The following is a 25,359-nucleotide window of genomic DNA, read 5'->3' as shown; positions in this document are numbered from 1 at the left end:
ACACAGTCAGATAATCAATAAGAGTCCCTTTATTACCTCCAACTTTGCCCCCAAATGTCCAGGTTGCCTTCTGGATGGAGAAAAACTCTCCCAGGAACAGCCTTTGGCTGCAGAAAATTAAGTCCAAAACATGGTCAACACAAACTGTAACTTAGTTCAATCAAGCCAAACTGAAGTAATTAGTTTGGCAGGGCAGGAGCAAGAATTTCAGACTTGAAGGCACGGCAAAACTCACGGCAAAACTCACACAGTTGGGAAGACTCCAGAAACACAGATAGGCAACAATAGCACAAGGTAAAGTCACGTTTGCTCCCAGCAGCCTGCCACACACAGCCTGCCTTTCTTATAAACTGTGTTCCCAGCTGTGGCTAATGAAGGGAATCAGGGCCTTTTCCTCCCCCATAAGCCACCCAACCCACGTTGCTCTCTTCTCCATTCCTCCCTGTGTGCTCTAGGATGAAGAGGGGGGTGGGCCTGGGCTTTCCTCTGAACTCCCTCTCCCTTCTTGTATCTCTCCCCTGCTCTGGCCAGCCAGACTTTGCCCTTCCCCAGTTGCCTCCATAGCCAACAGAGCCACACTCCTACTCCCTGTCAACTGTTCGGCTTCCTCCTCAGATTCAGACTCCAGGAGAGAAGCAACCTAGGATTAATGAGGAATTTCCTGACAGTGAGAACAATTAACCAGTTGAACTTCAGAAGTGGTGAATGCTCCATCACTGGAGATTTTTAAAGAAGAGATTGGACAACCATTCGCCTGAAATGCTTCCTGCTTGAGCTGGGGGTTGCACTAGAACAGGGGTCCCCAACCACCGGTCCGCGGACCGGTCCCGGTCCGTGGAACAAATCCTACCGGGCGCTGGTTTGCATGGCGCCGCCATCTTGTTTTGATGAAAAAGTGCTTCCCGTGAGCTTTTCCGGGTAGAAAGCTCACCGGAAGCACTTTTTCATCAAAACAAGATGGCGGGAGCTCCAGCGCTTCAAACGGTGAGCTTTTCCGGGTAGAAAGCTCACCGGAAGCACTTTTTCATCAAAACAAGATGGCGGCGCCCAGCTGATGCCGGTACCAGGCCGCGGCATAAAAAAGGTTGGGGACCACTGGACTAGAAGACCTCAAAGGTCCCTTCCGTCTCTGATATTCTCGATTCCATATCAGTTACGATGTTCCAGAGGGTTAGCCTTGTGCTACCAAAAAACTCAGCTCAAGGTTCGGCCCTCAAAAATGTTCACTCCTGTTACGCCTATCCCAATTTTCACCAATTTTCACCAAGAATGATGTTCTGTATATTCACCTAGACGCTGTTTCTGCAGTTGTTCACTTTGCAAAGAGGTTTACATCAGCCTCTCCGCTCATCTGGAAAAGAGAAGATTTCAGAGCAGAGGGATTCAAGGGTGGGAGAGAAGCACATCATCCGAACACACCCTGCTTTTTCCACAGGATCTGGGCTCAGCAATAATTAAAGCCCAACACCTTAGGGATCTCGTGAACTCCTGAAAGCCAAATTTGCCTTGCCTTTCCCATGAAATATGAATCACATAAAGCCAAAAGGGATGAAATATGTATTTTTTTTAAAAGGGGGGGAGGGGGAAACCTGGCTTAGAAAGTCTACGTCAGTAAAATGGCTTTTAAAAGAGGGAAGCATCAGAATTAAGTTGGCTGTATCCAACGGGGTGAATCCATGGCCTTCTTCCTATAAAGCCTTAATAAAGCCACACCTGGAATCCTGCATCCAGTTTTGGTCACCACATTACAAAAAAAAGATGTTGAGACTTTTGAAAACAATGCAAAGAAGAGCAATGAAAATGATTAAAGGCCTGGAGACTGAAATATATGAAGAACGGTTGCAGGAACTGGGTTTCGCTAGTCTAGGGCAGGGGTCCCCAACCACCGGTCCGCGGACTGGTACCGGTCCGTGGAACAAATCCTACCGGGTCAGCTGGTTTGCTGGGCGCGCCATCTTGTTTTGATGAAAAAGTGCTTCCGGTGAGCTTTTCTGGGTAGAAAGCTCACCGGAAGCACTTTTTCATCAAAACAAGATGGCGGCGCCCAGCTGATGCCGGTACCGGGCCGCGGCGCCCAGCTGATGCCAGTACCGGGCCGCGGCATAAAAAAGGTTGGGGACCACTGGTCTAGGGAAATGAAGGACTAGGGGGGACAGGATAGCAGTCTTCCAATATTTGAGAGGCTGCCACAAAAAAGAGAAGGTCAATTTATTTTCCAAAGCACCTGAAGGCAGGACAAGAAACAATGGATGGAAACTAATTAAGGAGAGAACCAACTTAGAAATAAGGAGAAATTTCCTGATCGGGAGAACAATTAACCAGCGGAACAACTTGCCTTCGGACATTGTGGGTGCTTCATCATTGGAGGTTTTTAAGAAGAGACTGGACAGTCACTTGTCTGAAATGGTATAGGATCTCCTGCTTGAGCAGGGGCTGGACTAGATGACTCCAAGGTCCCTTCCAGCTCTATTCTGATTCTTCGCATGAAGAAGACTGGAAGAAAGATCTAACAGACTGGTCAAACTTGACATTCATTTGGGACATCAGCTGTTGTGCAGTGAATAGTCTAAGACCTGACATAATAATGGGACATAAGAGCCATCTAGATTCAAATCTCCTAGTTTGTGGTCTATTTTGTCAAATGCCTTGTTGAAGTCCAAGTATATTATAGCCACAACAAGAAGCTTGTAAAGTGATTGGGTTCAGAGAGAGTGATCAGCCCAAAGTCATCAGGCCAGGTTTCATGCCTAAGGCAGGACTAGAACTCACCATCACCTAGTGTTTGGCCCAAAGTCACCCAGCCAGTTTTCATGTCTAAGGTGGGACTAGAAGTCACAGTCTTTGATTGGCCCAAAATTGTCCAGCACTTTAGTGCCTAAGGTGCAGAGGTGGCATTCAGCAGGTTCTGACCAGTTCTGGAGAACCGGTAGCAAAAATTTTGAGTAGTTTGGAGAACCGGCAAATACCACCTCTAACTGACCCCGCCCCCATCTATTCTCTGCCTCCAGAGTCCCAGCTGATCGGCTGGGTCTCCTTTTGTTGCCCTGCACAGGAGAATGGAGCTGGAAAGCAGGTTAATGGGGAGGGAATGGGGATTTTGCAGTAACCTTCCTCTGCCACGCCCACCAAGCCCACCAAGCCTCACCAGGCCCACAAAACAGGTAGTAAGAATTTTTGAATCCCACCACTGCTAAGGTGGGATTAGAACTCACACTCTCCTGGTTTTGGGCCTGATGCCTTAACTACTAGACCAAACTGGCTTTTACATTTACTTTTTGTTTTATCTGTGTCCAAGAGGGATTTCTTAGAAGGCACCAGCTGTTCCTTTGGGAGAGAAACCCATTGCTTTGGGGAAGAAAATCCACACATGCAAAGCAGGAAGTCTAATTCCTTAGGAGTATATGAATCAACCCCAGACTGTCCAGACCAATGGAGACGTTCCTCTGGGAAATTCTCTGGAAATGCAAAATGTATGTTTTCAAAGAAAAAAAGCATCCCATCTTGTAAACTCAGATTCTGAATTATACACAATCTTTAATCGCTTACTACAAATCAGGTCCTTCTGTGTATGATCTTCCTTCCTTCCTTCCTTCCTTCCTTCCTTCCTCCTCTTCTTTCTTTCTTTCTTTCTTTCTTTCTTTCTTTCTTTCTTTCTTTCTTTCTTTCTTTCTTTCTTTCTTTCTTTCTTTCTTTCTTTCTTTCTTTCTTTCTCTGTAGAGATACTTCTTTTCAAATTAGTTTCTTGCAAAGGGTGTGTGTGTGAAAGTACAATCAATTTACCTCCCTTTGCATGCATTTCTTGTTCTTCAGTTTTCCAAACAGGCTGTCCTGACTGATGTATATCAAATAGCATTCTGAGTTGAATTTTGACCCACATTAAAAGCTCTCTGTTCTTGTGTTTAAATATTTTAACCAGCAGCTGGAGAGCTTAAAGAAGAAGAAAAAAAGGAGAAAGGAAGGGATGGGTGGATTGGAGAAGCTGTTTCCTTCAGGTGCTTTGGATAATAGCTTGACCCCCCTTTCCCCCCCCTTCTTTGTGGCAGCCCCTCAAATATTGCAACACCACTATCCTGTCACCCCAGTCCTTCTGTTCATGAAACTAGACATACCCAATTCCAGCCACTGTTCTTCATGTTTTAGCCTCCAGTCCTCTAATCTGTTGTTCTTCTCTGCATTCTTTCCAGAGTCTCAACATCTTTTTAGATGCAATATTCCAAGTGTGGTTTTACCAAGGCATTATAAAGTGGTATAAGGCAGAGGCCTCCAAACTTGGCAACGTTAAGACTTGTGGACTTCAACTCCCAGAATTCTCCATAGCTGGCTGGAGAATTCTGGGAGCTGAAGTCCACAAGTCTTAACGTTGCCAAGTTTGGGGATCTCTGGTATAAGGCATACCCCTTTCTTACATGTGTTGAAAAGGTTAGGGTTTTGTGTGGTTGGGGCTGCCATTTTGAATTTTTTTGATCCTTCCTTCCACTGTGGGCCTCCTTATCCTATTTTCTCATAGCCACTTCTGAGGTTTGGAGCAGTCAGGAGGAAAACTCTCTCTCTCTCTCTCTCTCTCTCTCTCTCTCTCTCTCTCTCTCTCTCTGTGTATGTTTGTGTAACTATTAAATGTACCATTCAGAGCAACAAACTTTCTTAGCTTTAGAGGCGAGAATGTTCAAGACATTATTATCATTGATTGTTATTTGAGTTAATCTATTATGGTACCCTCCGTCCAAGGATAATGATTGCTTAGAATGTTAACTATCATCTTGTTTGGGTGGCGGCTTTTGCTTTCTCTCTCTCTTTTTTCCTCCTTTTTTCCCCAGCGACTTTCTAGGTTTTCATTCCTTTCGCATTCTCGTTGTAAATACGGAGAGTTCTTGGCAGCATCCCAATGCAATGAATCCACCCATTCAATCCGAGAATGTCTTTTGCCTGTTTGCACAGCAAGCCCTTATATGGTGGGGAATAAAAATAGTTTAGGTCATGAAATTATGGAAGATCTTTGCTAAGACTTCGGAAGAGCAGCTTCTGGGAAAAGGGGGAGGAAATGAAAACATCTTGTTTTCATGCCATGAATGTGGGTTTCCCAGGAATTTGGTTGGCTAACACGAGCATAGAATACTGGAAGAAATTTAGCTGACCGGACAGAATTCTTTGCATGCTGTCATTACAGGAAGATATAAAAGAGATTTTTTTTAGAGCAGATGAAGCTTAAAACATATATAGGTTGTCCTCGACTTACTACCATTCATTTAGTGACTCTTCCAAGTTACGACAGTAAAAAAAGTGGATTTATGACCATTTTTCACATTTACAACTATTGTAGCACGCCCCCCAGGGCCACATGATCCAAATTCAGACGCTTGGCAACTAGTTCATATTTATGACGGTTGCAATGTCCCAGAGTTAAATGATCCCATTTTGCGACCTTCTGACAAGCAAAGTCAACGGGGAAGGCTAGATTCATTTAACAACGGTGTTCCTAACTTTACAACTACAGCGATTCACTTAACAACTGTGGCAAGAAAGGTCTTAAAGTGGGACAAAACTCACTCAACAAACTGTTTCACAGCCACCAGAAATGCTGGGCTCAGTTGCAGTCATAAAGTCGAAGACAGCCTGTATTGCAGCTGAGCCTGCCTGACCCTTGCGAGATAACAGATAATCAGAGTTGGAAGGGACCTTATAGGTCATCTAGTCCACCCCGTCCACCCCACCTAAGCAGGAGACCTTACACCATTTCTGACCAATGGCAGTCCAATCTCTTCTTGAAGATGAGAGCATCTTAGTTCTTGGAAGGGCAAAATAAAAAATAAATAAAATGGATGCATGAGAATGAGGAGCAGGAAGGCAAAATGGAAACGTGGTCTGATTGAATTTCAAAGTCATCAAATTGAATTGAATGAAAGTAAATGCAGCGAACGTGATTACTCCGGATGGATTTAATTTCCTCTATCAACAATTACGATTACATCTCGGTCCTTGCCTGCAGGGAGCCCCTCCAAGATTTCCCTGGGGCTCCAAGCTCCACACTGCTATATTAAAGGAATCTTTGATGTCATGCAACACGGCCTTTCTTTAGCTTTTTAATTTCATCGCCCCAGGGGTAGCCTAGGAAAAAGAAAGGAAAGTTTGATTCCCGAGAGAAAAGCATACAGGTAGTCCTTGGCTTACAACAGTTTGCTTACTGACCATTCAAAGTTACAATAGCACTGAAAACAGTGACTTATGATCAGGGGTGGAACTGCCGTGGGTTTGTCCGGGCTCGGATGAACCCATTGCTAATGTTGTGGCTGGTTTGGCGAACCACCAAACCCCACTCCTGGATGGCCCCGCCCAACCCACCTACCCCACCTCTCCCGCCCCACCCCTTCTCTCCCAGGAGTCTCCACGCAGCTCATTTTGGATGTCAGGTAAATGCAGGGCCTGTGCAAAGGCTCGGGGAGGGGGAAAAACGGGCCTCCCAGAGGCTCTGGAAGGCTGGAAACGGGCCTGTTTCCGGCCTCTGGAGAACTTTCGGAGGGCCTTCGGAGCCTGGGGGAGGCCGTTTTCGTACTCCCAGAGGCTCAAGGAAAGCCTCCAGAGCCTGGGGAAGGGCAACCATGGGCCTCCCGGAAGTTCCAGAAGTGTGAAAATGGGCCCGTTTCCGGCCTCTGGAGGGCCTCGGGAGCTTGGGGGAAGCCATTTTCGCACTCCCAGAGGCTCAAGGAAAGCCTCCGGAGTTTGGGGAAGGGCAACAATGGGCCTCCCAGAAGTTCAAAAAGTTCAAAAATGGGCCCGTTTCTGGCCTCCGGAGGGCCTCGGGAGCCCAGGGGAGGCCATTTTCGCATTCCCAGAGGCTCGAGGAAAGCCTCCGGAGCCTGGGGAAGGGCAACAATGGGCCTCCCGGAAGTTCCAGAAGTTTGAAAATGGGCCCATTTCTGGCCTCCGGAAGGCCTCAGGAGCCTGGGGGAGGCCGTTTTCACACTCCCAGAAGCTCGAGGAAAGCCTCCAGAGCCTGGGGAAGGGCAACAATGGGCCTCCTAGAAGTTCCAAAAGTTCAAACATGGGCCTGTTTCTGGCCTCCAGAGAGCCTCGGGAGCCCGGGGGAGGCCGTTTTTACACTCCCAGAGGCTCGAGGAAAGCCTCCAAAGTCTGGGGAAGGTGAAAAACGGGCCTCCCGGAAGTTCCCATAGGCCACACCCACCATGGCCACACCTACCCAGCAACCAGGCAGAGAACCCATTGCTGAAACTTTTGAAGCCCACCCCTGCTTATGATCCTTGTTCACCCTTGTGACCATTGCAGCAACCCCATGGTTACATGATTTACATTTGGCTGCTTGACCGCTGACTCACATTTATGACGGTTGCAGTGTCTCAAGGGATCCCCTTTTGTGACCTTCTGATGGGCAAACTCAAGGAGAAAACTGGATTCACTTAATGGCCGGGTTACTAATTTAACAATTCATTCAACCGACGTGGCGAGAAAAAAGGGGGCAAAACTCACTTAACACATGTCTCGCTTCGCAACATTTATTTTGGGCTCCATTGCGGTCGTAAGGTGAGGACTACCTGTATCTGCCGTCTAGTTCCATCGTGACGGAAGTTCCAGTCGCAATTCTGATGGTAAGTTGTGGATTATCGGTATGTGGGTCTTTGATCAAGCGGAGAGTTTTATGTACTGATAGTCCTTGACTTACGACTACAGTTGAGCTCAAAATTTCTGTCGCTAAGCAAGCCGGTGGTTAAGTGAGCTTTGCTCCATTTTCCCTTTCTTGCTCCAGTTGTTAAGTGAATCGTGGCAGTTGTTCAGTTAGTAACCTGGTTGTTAAGTGAATCTGGCTTCCCCATTGACTTTGCTTGTCAGAGGGTCACAAAAGTTGACCACACAACTCCAGGACACTGTAACCGTCATAAATGTGAGTCAGTTGTTCAGCATCTGAATGTAAATCACATGACCATGGGGATGCTGCAACAGTCATTAGTGTGAAAAATGAGTCATAAGTCACTTTTTTCAGTGCTATTGTAACTTCAAATGGTCACTAAATGTAACTGTTGTAAGTCGAGGACAACCTATATTGCCAATGGCCACAAATAATAAATAAATAAGATAATAATAATAAATAAATAAGATTAGACTTAAGCATGGTACACAAAATCGTATGTTACAATATCTTACCAGTTAATGAATATTTCAGCTTTAACAACAATACAAGAGCACACAGCAGATATAAACTTAATGTAAACCACTCTAAACTCAGTTGCAGGAAGTATGACTTCAGCAACAGAGTGGTCAATGTCTGGAACTCACTACCTGACTCTGTTGTTACATCCTCTAACCCCACAAACTTTAACCTTAAACTATCCACTATTGACCTCACCCAGTTCCTAAGAGGTCTGTAAGGGGCGTGCATAAGCGCACAATCGTGCCTATCTTCCCTGTCCTATTGTCCCCAATGATTAGTTCCTATTTCTTGTATTTAAACTTATGTTTATTCTTGTTTCTGTTATAGTGTAAGCTTTAAATAAAAATAAAATAAAATAAATAAATAAAATAAAATAAAATATGTGCTGGTTGCTGAGCACCTGACATATGGTCATGGGACCGGAGGGGGAAGTGGTCTTCAGAACTTCGGAACCAGGTCATAAGTACCCCTAGGGCAGGGGTGTCAAACTCAAGGCCCGCAGGCCAGATTCTACCGACATAACCAGTTTGGTGAGTGCATTGCTTGCTGCTTTTAATTCCTCGTGAATGTAAAAACCCCAAAAATGTTCAGAGAAAAGCTAGTGAGAAGATTTTCAGAAGTGCTGGGAAAGTCTCAGGAACAATTGGTGAAGAGGGAATTGTGGTACCCAGATGGGCAATTGGTAACCTTTTTGTACCTTTGAAAATGTATTTGCTAGAGGGCAAAGATTAAGGTTGAGAAGGCAACATATGCCAGCAGATCTTGTTCCAGTTTTTATGGTGTCATCTGCTGCAAATCAACACGAATCATATTTCTGCAAAGTTTCAATCTGTCATATGTTAAGTCAGAGACAAATGGGAATAACAAAGACTTCCCTTAATAATGACACCATTTCTTGGTGGATATGTTAAAAAAAGTTTAAAAGTTGAGTTCAAATACATACTTCGATACAGAGGATTTTAAAGATCCATATTCAGTTGGTAGGCTCCTGGGGATTGGTCCCAAGTCAGCCACCACAAAAGCCAACACAGTCCTAAGCTGCATTAACAGAGGCTTAGAATCAAGATCACATGAAGTGTTAATATCATTTTATAATGCCTTGGTAAGGCCACACTTGGAATATTGCATCCAGTTTTGGTTGCCACGATATAAAAAAAGATGTTGAGAATCTGGAAAGAGTGCAGAGAAGAGCAACAAAAATAATTAGAGGACTAGAGACTAAACATATGAAGGTTGCCAGAATTGGGTATGTCTAGTTTAATGAAAGAAGGACTAGGGGAGACCATGATAGCAGTCTTGCAATATTTGAGGGGCTGCCACAAGAAAGAAGGGGTCAACCTATTCTCCAAAGCACCTGAGGGCAGGGGTGGAAACTAATCAAGGAGAGAACCAACCTAGAATTAAGGAGAAATTTCCTGACAGTTACAACAATTAATCAGTGGAACAACTTGCCTCCAGAAGTTGTGAATGCTCAAACACTGGAAGTTTTAAAGAAGAGATTGGACAACCACTTTGTATAAGGTCTCCTGCTTGAGCAGCGGTTGGACTAGAAGACCTCCAAAGTCCCTTCCAACTCTGTTGTTCTGTTTTGTTCACCCAGCCAACTTTCATCCCTAAGGTGGGGCTAGGACTCACAGTCTCCTAGTTTCTAGCCTGGTGCCTTAACCAGTAGACCAAACTGCTTGGTAAGAGGGAACAGACAGGGCTGTGAGGGAGGACAGCAATGTCCCATCTTTGCTGTCCACAAAGCATCCAGGCATTTCATGATAGAATAGAATAGAATAGAATAGAATAGAATAGAATAGAATAGAATAGAATAGAATAATAATATGCAATGCAATGCAGTGCAATGCAATAGAGTAGAGTAGAGTAGAGTAGAGTAGAGTAGAATAGAATAGAATAGAATAGAATAGAATAGAATAGAATAGAATAGAATAGAATAGAATAGAATAGAATAGAATAATAATATGCAATGCAATGCAGTGCAATGCAATAGAGTAGAGTAGAGTGTAGAGTAGAGTAGAGTAGGTAGAGAATATAATAGAATAGAATAGAATAGAATAGAATAGAATAGAATAGAATAGAATAGAATAGAATAGAATAGAATAGAATAGAATTCTTTATTGGCCAAGTGTGATTGGACACACAAGGAATTTCTCTTCATGCAAATGCTCTCAGTGTACATAAAAGAAAAGATACATTCATCAAGGGTCAAGAATCATCAGGTACGACACTTAATGATAGTCATAGGGTACAATAAGCAATCAAATCATACTAGGAAACAGTCAATATAAATCGTAAGGATACAAGCGACAAAGTTGCAGTCATACAGTCACAAGTGGGAGGAGATAAGGAGTGATGAGAAAATTAATAGTGATAGTAGTGCAGACTTTGTAAATAGTTGGACAGTGTTGAGGGAATTATTTGTTTAGCAGAGTGATGGCTTTCGGGGGAAAACTGTTCTGTGATTGGGGGAAGAGGATTATAATAAATCAGAAAAAGTTGGAGAGAAAAAAACAGGCTCAGAATCTTCAGGAAGGAGCACAAGATCTTCCCATTACAATCCTGAAATCCCGCCCCCGTGTCTGAAAGGGCCATTAGACCCAGGAGATATGCTGTCATTAGACCCAGTGTCAAATTTTTCCGTGTCAGGTTTCCATGAGTCTCTGCTCTGCAGCTGAGCTGGGAAGCAACAGATGTGTCGAGTCAACCCCGAGCAGCTGCTGAGACTGACTTGGGAAATGTGAAATTGGAGAGCCACCTTTTACAGGGAATTCCTACCCCTGCAAATACAGGCAGTCCTCGACTTACGACCGTGATTGAGCCTGAGATTTCTGTTGTTAAAGCGAGACATTTGTTCAGTGGCCTTTGCTCCCACTTAACGACCTTCCTTGCCACCGTTGCGAAGTGAAATCACTGCAGTTGTTAAGTGAGTCACCCGGTTGTTAAGTGAATGCGGCTGCCCCATCACCCATTGGCTTTGCTGGTCAGAAGGTCGCGAAAGGAGGAATTATTCCCAGACTTCAGAAATTCCAGGAAGCCCATTTTTCCTCCTCCTTGAGCTTCCACACACGGGCCCTGCACTTACCTTGCATCCAAAACGGGCCATGTGGAGACTCCTGGGAGGGGTAGGGTGGCCGGGGCCAGCCAGGGGTTGGGATTCAGCAGTTTGCCAAACCAGCCATAAGGTTAGCTATGGGTCCACCTGAACCCAGGCAAACCCATAGCAGCCCACCCCTGGATTAGTTCTGACAGGACGGTGGGGGTAGTATGGAAGAATCAGGTTTCTTTGCAGTCATCTGGTCGTTAGTACTCTTCCTGGGAGCTCTTGACTTCTTGGCTTTTATTTGTGCCCTCAGGGCAGTGGTGGGATTCAATTTTTTTTAATACCAATTCTGTGGGCGTGGCTTAGTGGACGTGACTTGGTGGGCATGGCAGGGGAAGGATAATGTAAAATCCCCATTCCCTCCCCACCCCACTAACCTGCTTTCCAGCTCCGTTCTCCTGTGCAGGGCAACCAAAGAAGACCCAGCCGATCAGCTGGGACTCAGGAGGCAGAGAATAGATGGGGGCGGGGCCAGTCAGAGGTGGGATTTGCCGCTTCTCTGAACTACTCAAAATTTCCTCTATTGGTTCTCCAGAACTGGTCAGAACCTGCTGAATACCACCTCTGCCTCAGGGTCACCTGAATCAGAGTGGAAATGGGTTGTGGAAAACTTCTTGAAACTGCTGAAAGGATTGTGTTGTAGACAAAAGGTCGGTGGTGTCGTTATCTCTCCCACTCAGTTGAGAGAGGTTTGTTCAACGTTAACACCGATGGCCTCTTTTCACTCCTCTTTCAAACCAATGGTCCTCTCTATCCAGAATGTGGATTCTATGTGGAATGGACATAACAGTAAGTTGCGATCGGTGAGAGTTTGAATAACGCAATGTTCAATTTAGTGCAAATTGCAAATGGATACCAGGTGGCAATTAGCGCAACCCAAAGGTCAGTGAATGCAAAGCTAGCATGTGTGAAATTGAGGCGAGCGCCTGAGCTCTTGTGGCTGAGGTTTTACACACTGCGTGTCTTCATGCGTGCAAAAGAGAGCAAAGGAAGATTCCATTGGAGGACAAAAGTGCAAGTTTTTTTTTTAAAAAAAGAATCAACTTGGAGCAAACGTTTGATAAAATTAAATGTCACGGAATCGACATAACAATGGTGAAAGAGAACAAGATGTTGGATGCCTGAATTTATGGGAGAATTTCTTTTTTGTTTTTATTTGGATGTCTATAATTGTTATATGACTTCATTAACCAGAAATGTATATTTTACTGTCACGTTTCAATAATTTATATACAATATATATGTGTTTGAGCGTGTATATGGATATGCTATTATGTTTTAAATTTTTCATTGCCTATTTCTGTCAAGCTGGACTCAATTGCCGATTTTTCCATGGAAATGTAACTTTGAATAGTGTGAATTCAAATCATGCAAACATTTAATGGGATTCATTAAGTGCACTAATTGAGACCTTTCTGTATGTCTATTCTTACAGAAAAGGAGGGAGAGGGAGGAGGAAGAGGAGGAGGAGGAAGTAGGAGAGAGGGGGAGAGGGAGGAGGAAACAAGAAGAGGAGGAGGAAGAGGAGGAGGAAGAATGAGAGAGGGGGGAAATAAGAAGAGGAGGAGGAAATAGGAGGGAGGGGAAGGGGGAGGAGGAAACAAGAGGAGGAGGAAGAGGAGAAGAAGGAAGAGGAGGAGGAGATAGGAGATAGGGGGAGGGGAAGGAGGAAACAAGAGGAGAAGGAGGAGGAGGAAGAGATTATTCCTGAATTCACATATGGTTTGTTACATAAAGGAGCTGTATATTTCTTGCAATCTGCCAAATGTCTCAACTACTCCTGGATATTGATATTTACAGGCAAACAATGCCTACAGCATATAGCTGCTGGTGGAAGTAAGGTTTGAAAAGCCACCAACACAATCAGAGGCCTGCCTTAAGTCCGACCACCCAATTTATATATGGATTCATCCATGTGGGCAACTCCGTAGAGTGACAATTAAACACCTTGGAAGAGAGATACTCAAATGCCATGATGCATCTATATACCTACAAAGATCAGGTCTGTGCGAGCTATGGTGTTTCTTGGGAAAGCAAAAGTTGGACTTTCAAGAAGCAGGCTAGGAAGAAGGTTAATGATCTTGAAACTTTGGAATGGAAGAAGACACCTGAGAATTCTGTGCACAGTCAAGATAACAAATCAATAGATCACTCAACAAATCTATCCAGGGAAGTAATGACCAGGATCTAAGTCTCCTGTTTTGGACACATCATGTCAAGAGCTAGGAGAAGATTCTCTGATTCTGGGAAATATGGATGGGAAGAGAAGAAGAGAACAGGGAACAGCAATGAGGATGTACAACCACTACCCAAAGGTTCCAATGTGGCTATCTACATTGGAAGCAGTTACACATCCAAATGTATTGGATTATGAAAATATTGTTAGGTATAAAGATTTATTATATGACAATCGGAGAGCTTAAAAATAGGAACCAAATACAAATTCAAGGAAAGGAGATAGCATGGTGGCCCTTTGCACAGATACAAACCCATTATAAAAGATAGAGAAAATTTGGCTTTAATATGATTTCACAAGAATTAGATTAAATATGGCTAGAGAGGAAAAGAAAACAATTAGTAAAACATATAAATATCTTTTGGACTACAAATTAAAAGAAGAAACAGTTACAGAATCAATGATAATTTGGGCTAAAAATGTGGGTCATAGTATTGAATTAGATAAGTGGGAACACATTTGGCAAACAAATTACAAATTAACCATGTCAGTCTCGTATAAAGAAAACTTATATAAAATGGTTCATCGTTGGCACCTACCTCCTGCGAGACTGGCTAAGATGTTCCCCAACCTACCACCCAATTGTTGGAAATGTAACTACACACAAGGAACATATTTTAATGGTGGAGCCCACTTGCTAGAAATTTTGGAGAAATATTAGAATTGTTTTAAATATAACAAAACAAAATTTAAAACTTGGACCCAAAAACTTCTGTAGTATGATAGATTCAAACATGGGAAAAATTACATTTTTTACTTTGCAGTTAACTGGAGAACCACGACGCAAACTGGAAACTGCTTATTCCTTCGAGGATAGGTAATTAAAAAAATACTGAATGTGCATAATAGCCAACCTAACTGTTAAAAAATAGACAAGATAGTGAGTTCGGTTGTCATCCTTCCCTTTGCCACGCCCACCAAGCCGGCGCCCATCCAGTTGACTATAGTTATCCTTAGATAAATAAGAGGGAGATCCAGGGCTGGTAGCACCTTCCCAGCCGGCCCTTTTCCAAGTGGTGGCTCGGGGTCAGCAATGGCCGCCACAAAGAACCTCTCAACCGGACAAGTTTTGTGCAGGAGGAAGTTGAGAAAGTGAAAGCTTTTGGCTGAACCGACGACAAGCAACATCTGAATACCCTGGAACTTTGGCTCTTTAAGTGATACATTGTTCCCAAGAGGATTGCAAAGCTGCGGTTGAAAGTGAAAGGAAAGCTTTTTTTCTCCTCACTTTCCTTCCCTCACGGAGACAGCAGATGGAAATTGGAAATACCGCTTTGGCAGCAGAAGGTACTAATTTTGAAAATTAAAGCCAAGGGGACATTAGATTTCTAAACACTGGCATTTAAAAATTAAAATCTTTTGCTATAAGTGGGAAGGAAGAGAGGTAAATGATTTATACCAAGATTTGTTGAAGGAGACTGCTTGGAGCTTATAAAATCAGAGATTAAATTGCAATAAAACTTCCAAAAATTACCTTGGAATTGTGTAACTGAATTCTACCCCAGGAAGAGAAAGTATTAAAAGAAGAAAGTGCTAAATGAAACAATTTGTGCTGACTTTGATTGCTTGACGACTTTGGGACTTTTGTAAACTATCTTTTGAAAGACTAAAAAACATTTGGATTGTTTAAAAAAATCTTCACAATGGTATCTGTTGAAGAATTGAAAATGGAATTTGAAAAGTTAAAAGAAGAGGAAGAAGAAGGCAATGGCTCTTTTGGATCTATTTTTCGCTTCTTAGAAATGGCAATTTCTACTTATCAGGAAATGCAACAACAAGAAGGTTGGGATGAAGAAGAAGAAGCCATCTTTAATGGACATATAATTTTAATTGAGGAAGAAAAGGGTAAAAGGGAAAAGAAAATGGAGAATTTAAGTTCTAAAAAACAACCAAGAAAGGGAAAAATAAGGTGAAAAATCGATATAATGTCAGAAAGCAACAGAAAAGAGGAATACAACAGAGAGGGGAGACTAAGAGGCTGGAGATTGAGGGGTGGGGGTAAAAAGGCTAGACTTGACAAGGAAGGAAGGGAAAAAGTGAAGAGAAGTTATAAAGGCTTAAAACAAGATGTTAAAAAAACAGGTTTTTGTCAGAGACAAAGGGTAAAATATAATCTAAAAAGAGATTCTGCAAAAGTACATAAGATTGTATTGTAGTATTTGTATTTGAAATAGAGTTAGAAAATTGGAATAACATATGTGTTAATAGAACATTGTAGGGAATGTGTAAAATGTATAAGAATTAACTAATAGAGTTTAATTAATTAATTTGTTATGGAACATTGTTTTTACCATACTATAAGCTCATTATGTTTTTTATTTTAAAATGTTATGTAGAATGTACTAAGCAGAATCAGAATGGAAATTATGTATTATTTTAAGTGTTAAATTTGGGGGAAAGATAGAAAGGTGTCATACTTCAACCAGTGATTACAGGAAAAAGTTTGTATTAAAGAAAAGATAAATAGATAATTGAAAAAGAACGGACAAAAGATACAAATATAATGATTTAAATTGAGATTAAATAAATAAAATAGAATTAAGAGAGTGAAAAGAGGGGAGAAGACATATGGAAAATATAGAATGTTAAATAAGATATGAAATAGTATATAAGGTGAGCATGAATTTGATTTACGTCTGTACAAAAAGTTGTAACCCGGGGTTAAGCCGCTTTCTAAAAAGAAGTTTTATGTCTTTATGTTATGTATTTTGTTTGTTTATGTTTGCTTATTGAGAATTAATAATGTTGGATAAGAACATATGAAACAGTAATAATATGAAATATAGTAATATGAAATAGATGAAAGTATAAGTTTAATGAATAAAATTGAACAGAAGTAAAGGAAGAAACAGTGAGAAGTTGGAAAAAGAGTAATAAGATATGAAGTTGAATACATAAGATGCATATTAAATTGTGTTTGTATGGAAATGTGATAATTTAGAATTATGTTGTACTTAAATAAGATGTTTTATTTGTTTTGTTAAGTAATTCTTAGAAAAGATGTTCTATGTTCTTACGTTTTATGTTTTGTTTGTCTGTGTATTATCTTTGAAAATTAATAAAATTTGTTTTTTTAAAAAAAAAATAAACAAGATAGTGACTATTATGAAATATGGAACATTTGGTATGAGTGGTTAAAGAAAAGTTAATATTTGATATTTGGATAAGTTATGGAAATGGCAGAAGATGTGCATTTAATCACAAACTATATAGAGAAATTAAAACATTAAAAGAACGAAGGAGTTATTGTAGCAAGGCAGATCACGTCAATGATAAAGATAAAGAAAAAAATTTAACCATTGCTCAATATATGCTGTAAAATGTATATATGTATGTATGTATGTATGTATGTGTATATATATATATATATATATATTCTTAAGTTTTTGCGGGTATCTATATGTATGGTATTCAGCTTTGTTCGGGTATTTTCCCACATCATTATAGTTGTGCTTTTAAAGTTGTAGAACATTTCGGCAGAATCTCATCTGCCATCATCAGACTTGTGTATTGTGTTCGTCTGTGAGTCAGGCTTTCACAGCCGTTTCTGTTTTAAATTTGGGGCTAGCCTACTGCTGTGTTAGAATGGTTTTTTTCTTCATCCTGATTGGTTGGGAGTCTTGGTCTGTGTTTATTGGTCTTGGAGTTTGCTGCTTGATTGGTGTTTCTAATATCTTCTGTCTGTTTTGTAGCATTTTTTAATTGGCTGGCAACATTGTGTTTCCTGTGTTGGAGGCTTTTAGTGTGGCTTGGCTTCAGGTAAAAGGACAGCTATCTTTTATTAGGAAGCTAGGTTTCATCTGGGTGCCTGGTTGGGGTGTGTTTGAGCTGGAGGTATCAGGGGGGGTCTGTTTGTGCCCAGGTGTTTGCCTGGCTTGTGGTGTGGAGATTTTTTTGTTTGTGAGTGCAGGCTTCCAAATAATTGACAGTCTGGTGGAATCATCTCTTCTATTCATGTTTTCAGGTCTCTTTTCAATCTCTATGGCTTCTCTGATAATTCTGTGGCTGGGGTTTTCTATAGTGGCTAGGGTTTTGGTGCCATTGAAGTCAATGCTATGGCCTGTGGCGTCCAACACATGAAAGCCCAGATCTTCCACTACTGAGTGAGGCAGTTGTAAAGTGAGCTTTCCCCCATTTTATGACTTTCCTTTGCACAGTTGTTAAGCGATTCACTGCAGTTAAGTCACTAACACGGCTGTTAAGCAAATCTGGTTTCCCCCCTCGACTTAGCTTGTAGGAAGGTCACAAAAGGGGACCACGTGACCCCGGAACACTGCAACCGTCATAAATATGACTCAGTTGCCAAGCATCTGAATTTCGATCACGTGACCATGGGGATGCTGAAAAAGTCGTAAGTGTGAAAAAAACCATCATAAGTCACTTTTTTCAGTGCTGTTGTAACTTCGAACATTTCTAAAGGAATGGTCGTAAGTTGAGAACTACCTGTAAACCTTTTAACTTCCCTAATTGTATAGCAAACGAGAAACAACCAATTGTTATACGTCACTAACTTGATGTGATTGTGAAAAATAAAAGAATTCAGAATGGAAGGGCTGGATAAACACAGATGGCGTGGTACGGATGGCAATTTTTGAATCCGCTACTTGCCTCTCCAAGAACAGAAGGCGGGAATGGGGCGTGGCTGTGGAAATATCAAAGAGCATTGTTTTCAGGCAGAGTGCCGTTGTTATTATTACATCCTGGGGGAGAAAACGTAGAAGTTTAGTCTAATTGGATTGCCTCCCCCTTTCTCAGTTGCCTCTCCTCTCCTTACCCATAAATATTTCAATTGCAGAGACTGTTCATAAAGAACTTGATGTATCTATCCACAGGAAATGCTTCCAGAAGCAGATTGGGCTGGGAGGGGTTTTTTTTCTTAAGTGAGGGGCACTTTTAAATAAGTTCTGCTTTTCTTAGAACCAGGGGAGACATGATAGCAGGCTTCCAATATCTGAGGGGCTGCCACAGAGAGAAGAGGGTCAAGCTATTTTCTAAAGCACCCGAAGGCAGATAAGGAACAATGGATGCAAACTGATCAAGGAGAGAGTCAACCTAGAAATAAGGAGGAATTTGCTGACAGTGAGAACAATCAACCCATGGAACAGAAGTTGCCTTCGGAAGTTGTGGAGCTTCTCCACTTGAAACTTTCAAGAAGAGACTGGACTGCCATCTGGTCAAAAATGGTGTAGGGTCTCCTGCTTGGGCAGGGGGTTGGACTAGATGACCTACAGGGTCCCCTTCCAACTCTGTTATTATAAATTATAAATTATAAAGCATCTTCTGTATAGAAGGCTCCAACTTGATGAACCCAACTGAGTCAGCAGTCCGAGATGATCAGATTATTAAAAGAAGTGTTTTATTGAGTGCATCATTTCAGGACGCATGAAAGCAAAAGCAGCTCTAACTATTTCTGTTAGTATACTGTTTTAGTATACTTAAAGTATACTTTAGTATTCCCCTCCCTCGTTATCACAGGTCATATTGTCCAATTAGATAGTCTTGCATCTCCCTGGCAACTCCTTCCAGTCCTTGGCCAGCACCTGTTGAGATGACCTTGGTTCCTGTTGTTATTGATTGGGTCTAACATTCCAAGCGTCTTCCCTCCCTCGCTCCTCATACTATGCGGCAGGCTGAAAAACGGAAAGATGGCTGTGACAACCTAGATCCGTTTCATGGACAGGGACAAGTGATTTTGTAGACCTGGATTTAATCTAAGCTGGAAAAGGATCTATGGAACTCAGGAATTTGCTTACAGAGAGAGCAAATAGTTGGAAACTGTTTTAAGTCTTCACCGTCTCTGCTTGTTGGGTGACATGAAAGCCGTCTCACAATATCTAAGGGTCCTCCATAAAGTAGAGGGAGTCAAGCAGAGGTGGGTATTCAGTAGGTTCTGACCAGTTCTGGAGAACCAGTAGTGGAAATTTTGAGTAGTTTGGAGAACCGGCAAATGCCACCTCTGATTGGAGATTTTACAGTATCCTTCCCCTGCCATGCCCACCAAGCCACGCCCACAGAACCGTCAGTATAAAAATTTGAATCCCACCACTGGAGTCAAGCTGTTCTCCAGAGCATCTGAGGGCAGAACAAGAAGCAATGGATAGAAACTAATTAAGGAGAGAAGCAACTTAGAAGTAAGGAGGAATTTCCTGAGAATTAGAACAATTAATCAGTGGAACAACTTGCCCCTTGAATTTGTGGGTGCTCCAACACTGGAGGTTTTTAAGAAGAGATTGTACAACTATTTGTCTGAAATTGTATTGTATACGGCAGGGGTGTCCAACCTTGGCAACTTTAAGACTTGTGGACTTCAACTCCCAGAATTCCTCAGCCAGCAAAGCTGGCTGAGGAATTCTGGGAGTTGAAGTCCACAAGTCTTAAAGTTGCCAAGTTTGGACACCCCTGGTATAGGGTTTCCTGCCTAAGCAGGGAGTTGGACTAGAAGATCTCTAACCACCCCTTCTTATTCTGTTTGTAAAAGAGGATTTTCTAACAACAAGGGATGTGGTGAGGTTTCGGGGAGCAAAAGACAATGCTTTGAGGTTGCATATCTGGAGCAAATAATTTTTTTCCCAGTTTTTGCTGAACAACAGGCAAAGAGAGCATCCAAAGCAATAAGGTTTGACACGCCATATGGTTCTTCCACTTGTAACAGATTTAAAAAAGCAACAATCCCAGAAATGATGGGCATACAGCCACCATACAATACCACATTTAGTGAGCGTATTCTTGGTTTCTTCCCTTGTTTTGCCTGAGTCTACCAAATTTAAGATTCAAATTCATGCACTTCTACACTCATTCTCACCCTCTCTCCACACTCTTTCTGAGAGAGAGAGAGAGGAGAGAGGGAGAAAGATGGAGAGAAAAAGAGGGGGGAGAAAGAGAGAGAGAGAGAGAGGGAAAGAGAGAGAGAGAGAAGAGAGAGAAAGAAAGAAAGAAGAGAAAGAAAGAAGAAAGAAAGAAAGAAAGAAAGAAAGAAAGAAAGAAAAAGAAAGAAAGAAGAAAGAAAAAGAAAGAAAGAAAGAAAGAAAGAAAGAAAGAAAGAAAGAAAGAAAGAAAGAAAGAAAGAAAGAAAGAAAGAAAGAAAGAAAGAAAGAAAGAATTCTTTATTGGCCAAGTGTGATTAGACACACAAGGAATTTGTCTTGGTGCAAATACTCTCAGTGTACATAAAAAGAAAAGATACATTCTCTCTCTACATAAGTTTCTCTACAGAGAAAGAAAGAAAGAAAGAAAGAAAGAAAGAAAGAAAGAAAGAAAGAAAGAAAGAAAGAAAGAAAGAAAGAAAAAGAAAGAAAGAAAGAAAGAAAGAATTCTTTATTGGCCAAGTGTGATTAGACACACAAGGAATTTGTCTTGGTGCAAATACTCTCAATGTACATAAAAAGAAAAGATACATTCTCTCTCTACATAAGTTTCTCTACAGAGAAAGAAAGAAAGAAAGAAAGAAAGAAAGAAAGAAAGAAAGAAAGAAAGAAAGAAAGAAAGAAAGAAAGAAAGAAAGAAAGAAAGAAAGAAAGAAAAAGAAAGAAAGAAAGAAAGAAAGAAAGAAAGAAAGAAAGAAAGAAAGAAAGAGGAGAGAGAGAGAGGTGTAGATATACTCAAATCTTCACTCTCCATGGAAGTAGCTTGCTACATTAAAGACAGTGAAACCTGGTTTTAACAAATTAGTTGAGAGAAAGGATGTCTGTTATTCAGGAAGGCCTGTTAAATACCAAAGAATGTTATTACGTTAAAACACAGTGTTCAAGGAACACTGGTGAACATAGCTTCATTCCATGGGAAGATCTCATTTTTAAAAATATATTGATAAGATCGAGCGAGTCCACGACGGGCAACAAAGATGGCGGAAGGTCTGAGGGACAAAACATAATCAGGAGAGATTTGAGGAGCTGAATATGTACACCCTGGAGGATAGAAGGGACAGTGGGGACATGATTGAACCCTTTAAATATATTAAAAGAATGAATAAGGTTCTAGAAGGCAGCGTTTTCAATCTTAAGCGAAAATCAAGAACACGGGGGGCACAACTTCAAACTCACAGGAGGGAAATTCAAAAACCAAGTTAGAAATTAATAGTACACAGAAAAAGGAGTGGAAGCTTGGAACCAACTTCCAATAGAGGAAGCGGGCCAGTCACCAGGAGATGGCGAATTCTAGTCTCATCTTAGTAAGGACTTCAATTTTCTGAATTCCCCAGACAGCATTAGAATTTAAATGCCTGTGGAGATTCTCAGTCTCAGATCTGCAGATCTGTACATCAGGGAAATGATACAACCACTTCATAAGAGCATGGCACAACATAGGAGAACAAATCCATCAGGACTAGATTCAGCAGTCCATCTGCATTTAAAGGACAAAGGCCACTCTTGTGAAGACAGCAAAGTCCACATTTTGGACAGAGAGGAACACTGGTTTGAAGGAGGGGTCAAAGAGACCATCCATCCCAAAATAGAACAGCCCTCTCTCAACAGAAGGGGAGGGAAACGACATCATCTATCTCCGGTCTACAAGACGGTCCTTTCAGCAGTTCTAAGAAGGCTCCGCACTCATTTGCACCACTCAGCTGACCCTGAGGACACAGATAAACCTCCAGGTGACTTTAATGACTCTCTAAAAGAATGCAAACGACCAGCTATCTACAAGGAATATAAATCCTTCCATTCCCCACCATCTATCTAGTCAGAACTTCAGAAGCTTCTTGGATAAGAAGTGAAAGGTCTTCAAAGAAAAAAAACAAGAAAATCCAGTTACCTCTTGAAAAAACACCTTTGGGATATGAGGAATTTAGGCTTTATACATCACCCTAACTCACCACCAGGGCTCATTAATTAATTGATAGACAGACAGACAGACAGATGATGGGAGTATTTTCTGTCTATTGTCAGGATTCTGGCAGTTACCCCAATTAAATCACTAGTCTCGAGCCAAATTTCCAAAACTTAGAAAGGATTTATTGGGAGTTAACATGCCGGCATTCCCTGGGTGTAGCCGACTCTGAGACACATAATTCATTGCCACCCTTGACCCTTTCCCCCCACCCCCTGGGTGTATCATAATTCATATTCTCCAATGGGACATATCCATAGTCAAGAGTCATCAATCATAGAATTTTGCACGGCAGAAACTTCGGTCACCTAGTTACTATCTTTGAAAACATTTATGGAATGCAGTCTTGGTTTTGCAAGCTGCTACACTGCTCCCCCTTCCCTTTCTCTTGGCAGCTCTAAAAAGACCAGAGGAATATTTTCTGAGTTGACATCTACATTGGTAGATCTTTTTCCTCCCATCAATTCTCCTCTTGAGTTTTTATTTCATTAAGTTCCTTTGAGGAGAGAATACCTCTTACACCTGGGCGCTGCTTCTCCAATGCTTCGTAAGTCAAGAATCTGAAGGTCTACTCACCGCCACCAGAATCTGCAGGGCGCTGTGCATGACCTCGATGTAACGGTACTCCAACGCACAACCGATCACCGAGACGTACAAATGGCTGTCCAGACCTTTGATGCCGATCATGGGCGTCTCCTTCCTTACGCATCCAGGACCGTTCTCACTCCACCACGATTGGTGTTGGGAGATGTTAAATGTCAAAAGTTCACTGTCCTGAGAGGAGAAGTGAAAACTCCAATAAATAATGCCTTTTTCAACTAGAGCCCAAGATCAGTTTTTTGCACTTTATCTAGGCTGTTGTTGCACAATACAAAGAGATCTGTGTACGGACAGCAAATGGGTTCATTCATCATACTGAGACATTTTAAAACCGCTGTTTGCTGAATGGTATCATTGACTGGGGTCATTTGCTTGCTAAGTCACAGGCCATGGTGTAGAAGTTACCATGGCTGATGTCAGTGTAGTATATTCAGCTAGAAATCAAATAAGCCATATGATAGCTGTGTAAAGTCTAAATGATGTGTAAAGTCTAAATTTCCCATGCTGGGGAATTTGGCAAGCTGAAGTCCTTATTTAGGCGGGACTAGAACTCACCGTCTCCTGGTGATTGGCCCAAAGTCACCCAACTGGTTTTTATGCCTGAGGTGGAACTAGAACTCACAGTCTCCTGGAGCTGTAGCAAGGAACAGAAGCTCACCCCATCGTGCGGTGCTTGGGTCTCAAACCAGGGCTGTCAAGCTCAATGTCTTTAACCACTGAGCCATCATGACCCCAGGTCTAGCTAAAATGAATCTCTTCCTACTTATGGCAACTTAATCAGGTTGTTGGAAACCTATGAAAAACAAATGCTTCTCAACAAGCAAACTGGAAATACTACAGTTGCAACACTTTTGAAGGGAGCTTGTTTGGTGTTGTGCATTTGCATTCACACAGGAATAGAAGATCTGGATTTAGTGGGGCAAGAGCTGGAATAATTTTTGCCTAAAAATCCAATTTAGTTTCCTCTTTGTTCTGAATATTAGATTTCCTCCACAAAGTCTTTCCCTCCTGTACCCTGCAGCCTTCTCATTCATTGCACGATCTAGTCTCCTACTGAACCCCCAGCAGCAATTAACCTCTTGGGTCATATAAGGCTCTGACTTGGGCTTGATCAATAGCTACTTAATGTCCATCTCCCCCAGGTCTCCGTCACTGTCTGCTGTGTGAAAGGATACACTGAGGCCTTCAGACAGAGTTTCTCAACCTGGCCAACTTTTATGGAGTTGGAGTTCAACTTCCAGAATTCTTCCTACCCCATAAATCACCTTGAGAATATAGCACCCCTGTTAGGAATATGGGTCACCTAACAGCTATTTGGGTTAGAAATATATATAAACCAGGATAAACATTTTAAAACTGCATCTTTAAGAAAATGCAAAACTGTAATTAGGTGTGGTTTCTCAAACAGCCATAAGGTGGAGCCAGAAACCTGGATTGTTTTAGTCTTAGTCTCAGAAGAGAGTGTGTCTGAGTGAGGATCTCTGTTTCCTTCTGTTGGAAAGTATTGCCATTCCTCCATTTCTTCTAGTTGACTGATATTACTGGATTTAAAGTAAGTCTGTTACTGAACTGTTTTTGACATTGGACTTTGATATCTGGATTATCCCTGGATTGAAAACTGACTGATTTAACCTGTGAATGACTTTGGACTGCCTATTTTGGACTTTGCTTAACGTTTCTGGAAGTAAAAACCTACATTTACTGTACAGTGTATCTGTGTGCTCTGTGTGTATTATTCCAACACTTCTCTCAAATACGTCTCCCTGTATGCGCTCATTCTCCTAACGGGGAATTACCTCAACAACTCCTATCTAAGTCCTAAGCCAACCTTCAAAAACAATTTTGAGGATCTTTCTGAAGGCCAGATAGGTGGAAGCAGATCTCACCTCCAATGGTAGAATGTTCCATAGGGGAGGATCCCACCATAGGAAAGGTTTATCTCCTCAAGTGGGTTGGGCAAATCCCATTTGAGAGGCTGTCACAAAGAAGAGGGGGTCAACTTATTTTCCAAAGCACCTGAAGGCAGGACAAGAAGCAAAGGATGGAAACTCATCATGGAGAGAAACAAACTGGAATTGAGGAGGAATTTCCTGACAGTGAGGACAATCAACCAATGGAACACTTGTGGATGCTTCGTCGCTGGAGGTTTTTAAGAAGAGACTGGACAGTCACTTGTCTGAAATGGTACAGGTCAGGATCTCCTGCTTGAGCAGAGAGCTGGAATAGAAGACCTCCAAGGTCCCTTCTGTTCTTTTTTTTTAAATATTTTTTTTATTGTTTTATATCATACATTTCCTTTCTATGTTGAGCAATGTGCTCTCTAGGTGTCCAAGGTGTTAAAACAAACATCATTATCATCATTATGATTATAATAAATGATAGCCGTCCGTTTACTCGGAGCCAAGTGGCACTAAAAGCCTCCAATACAGGAAC

General features: G+C 41.9%; 1 protein-coding gene across 3 annotated transcripts in view; it reads right to left on the bottom strand.

The window, feature by feature from the left end:
* The window catches only part of NKAIN4 (sodium/potassium transporting ATPase interacting 4), a 149,657-nt gene that overhangs the window by 37,087 nt on the left and 87,211 nt on the right, over positions 1-25,359 (bottom strand). For 2 of the 3 annotated variants that reach the window (XM_026683409.2, XM_026683413.2), the window contains exon 4: positions 22,903-23,100. In XM_026683409.2, coding sequence (XP_026539194.2) covers positions 22,903-23,100 — 198 coding nt within the window. Of the gene's footprint in view, positions 1-5,983; positions 6,103-22,902; positions 23,101-25,359 lie in introns of those variants that run through there. The other variant, XM_087959181.1, reaches the window with a different exon arrangement.

This window comes from Notechis scutatus, chromosome 3 (genome assembly GCF_049901735.1).
Source record: "Notechis scutatus isolate UNSWTSFEM ecotype Mainland chromosome 3, rNotScu1.2, whole genome shotgun sequence".
NCBI classification, from domain to species: Eukaryota; Metazoa; Chordata; class Lepidosauria; order Squamata; family Elapidae; genus Notechis; species Notechis scutatus.
Note: the sequence above shows the minus strand (reverse complement) of the source record. Positions and strands in the feature narration are given on the sequence as shown.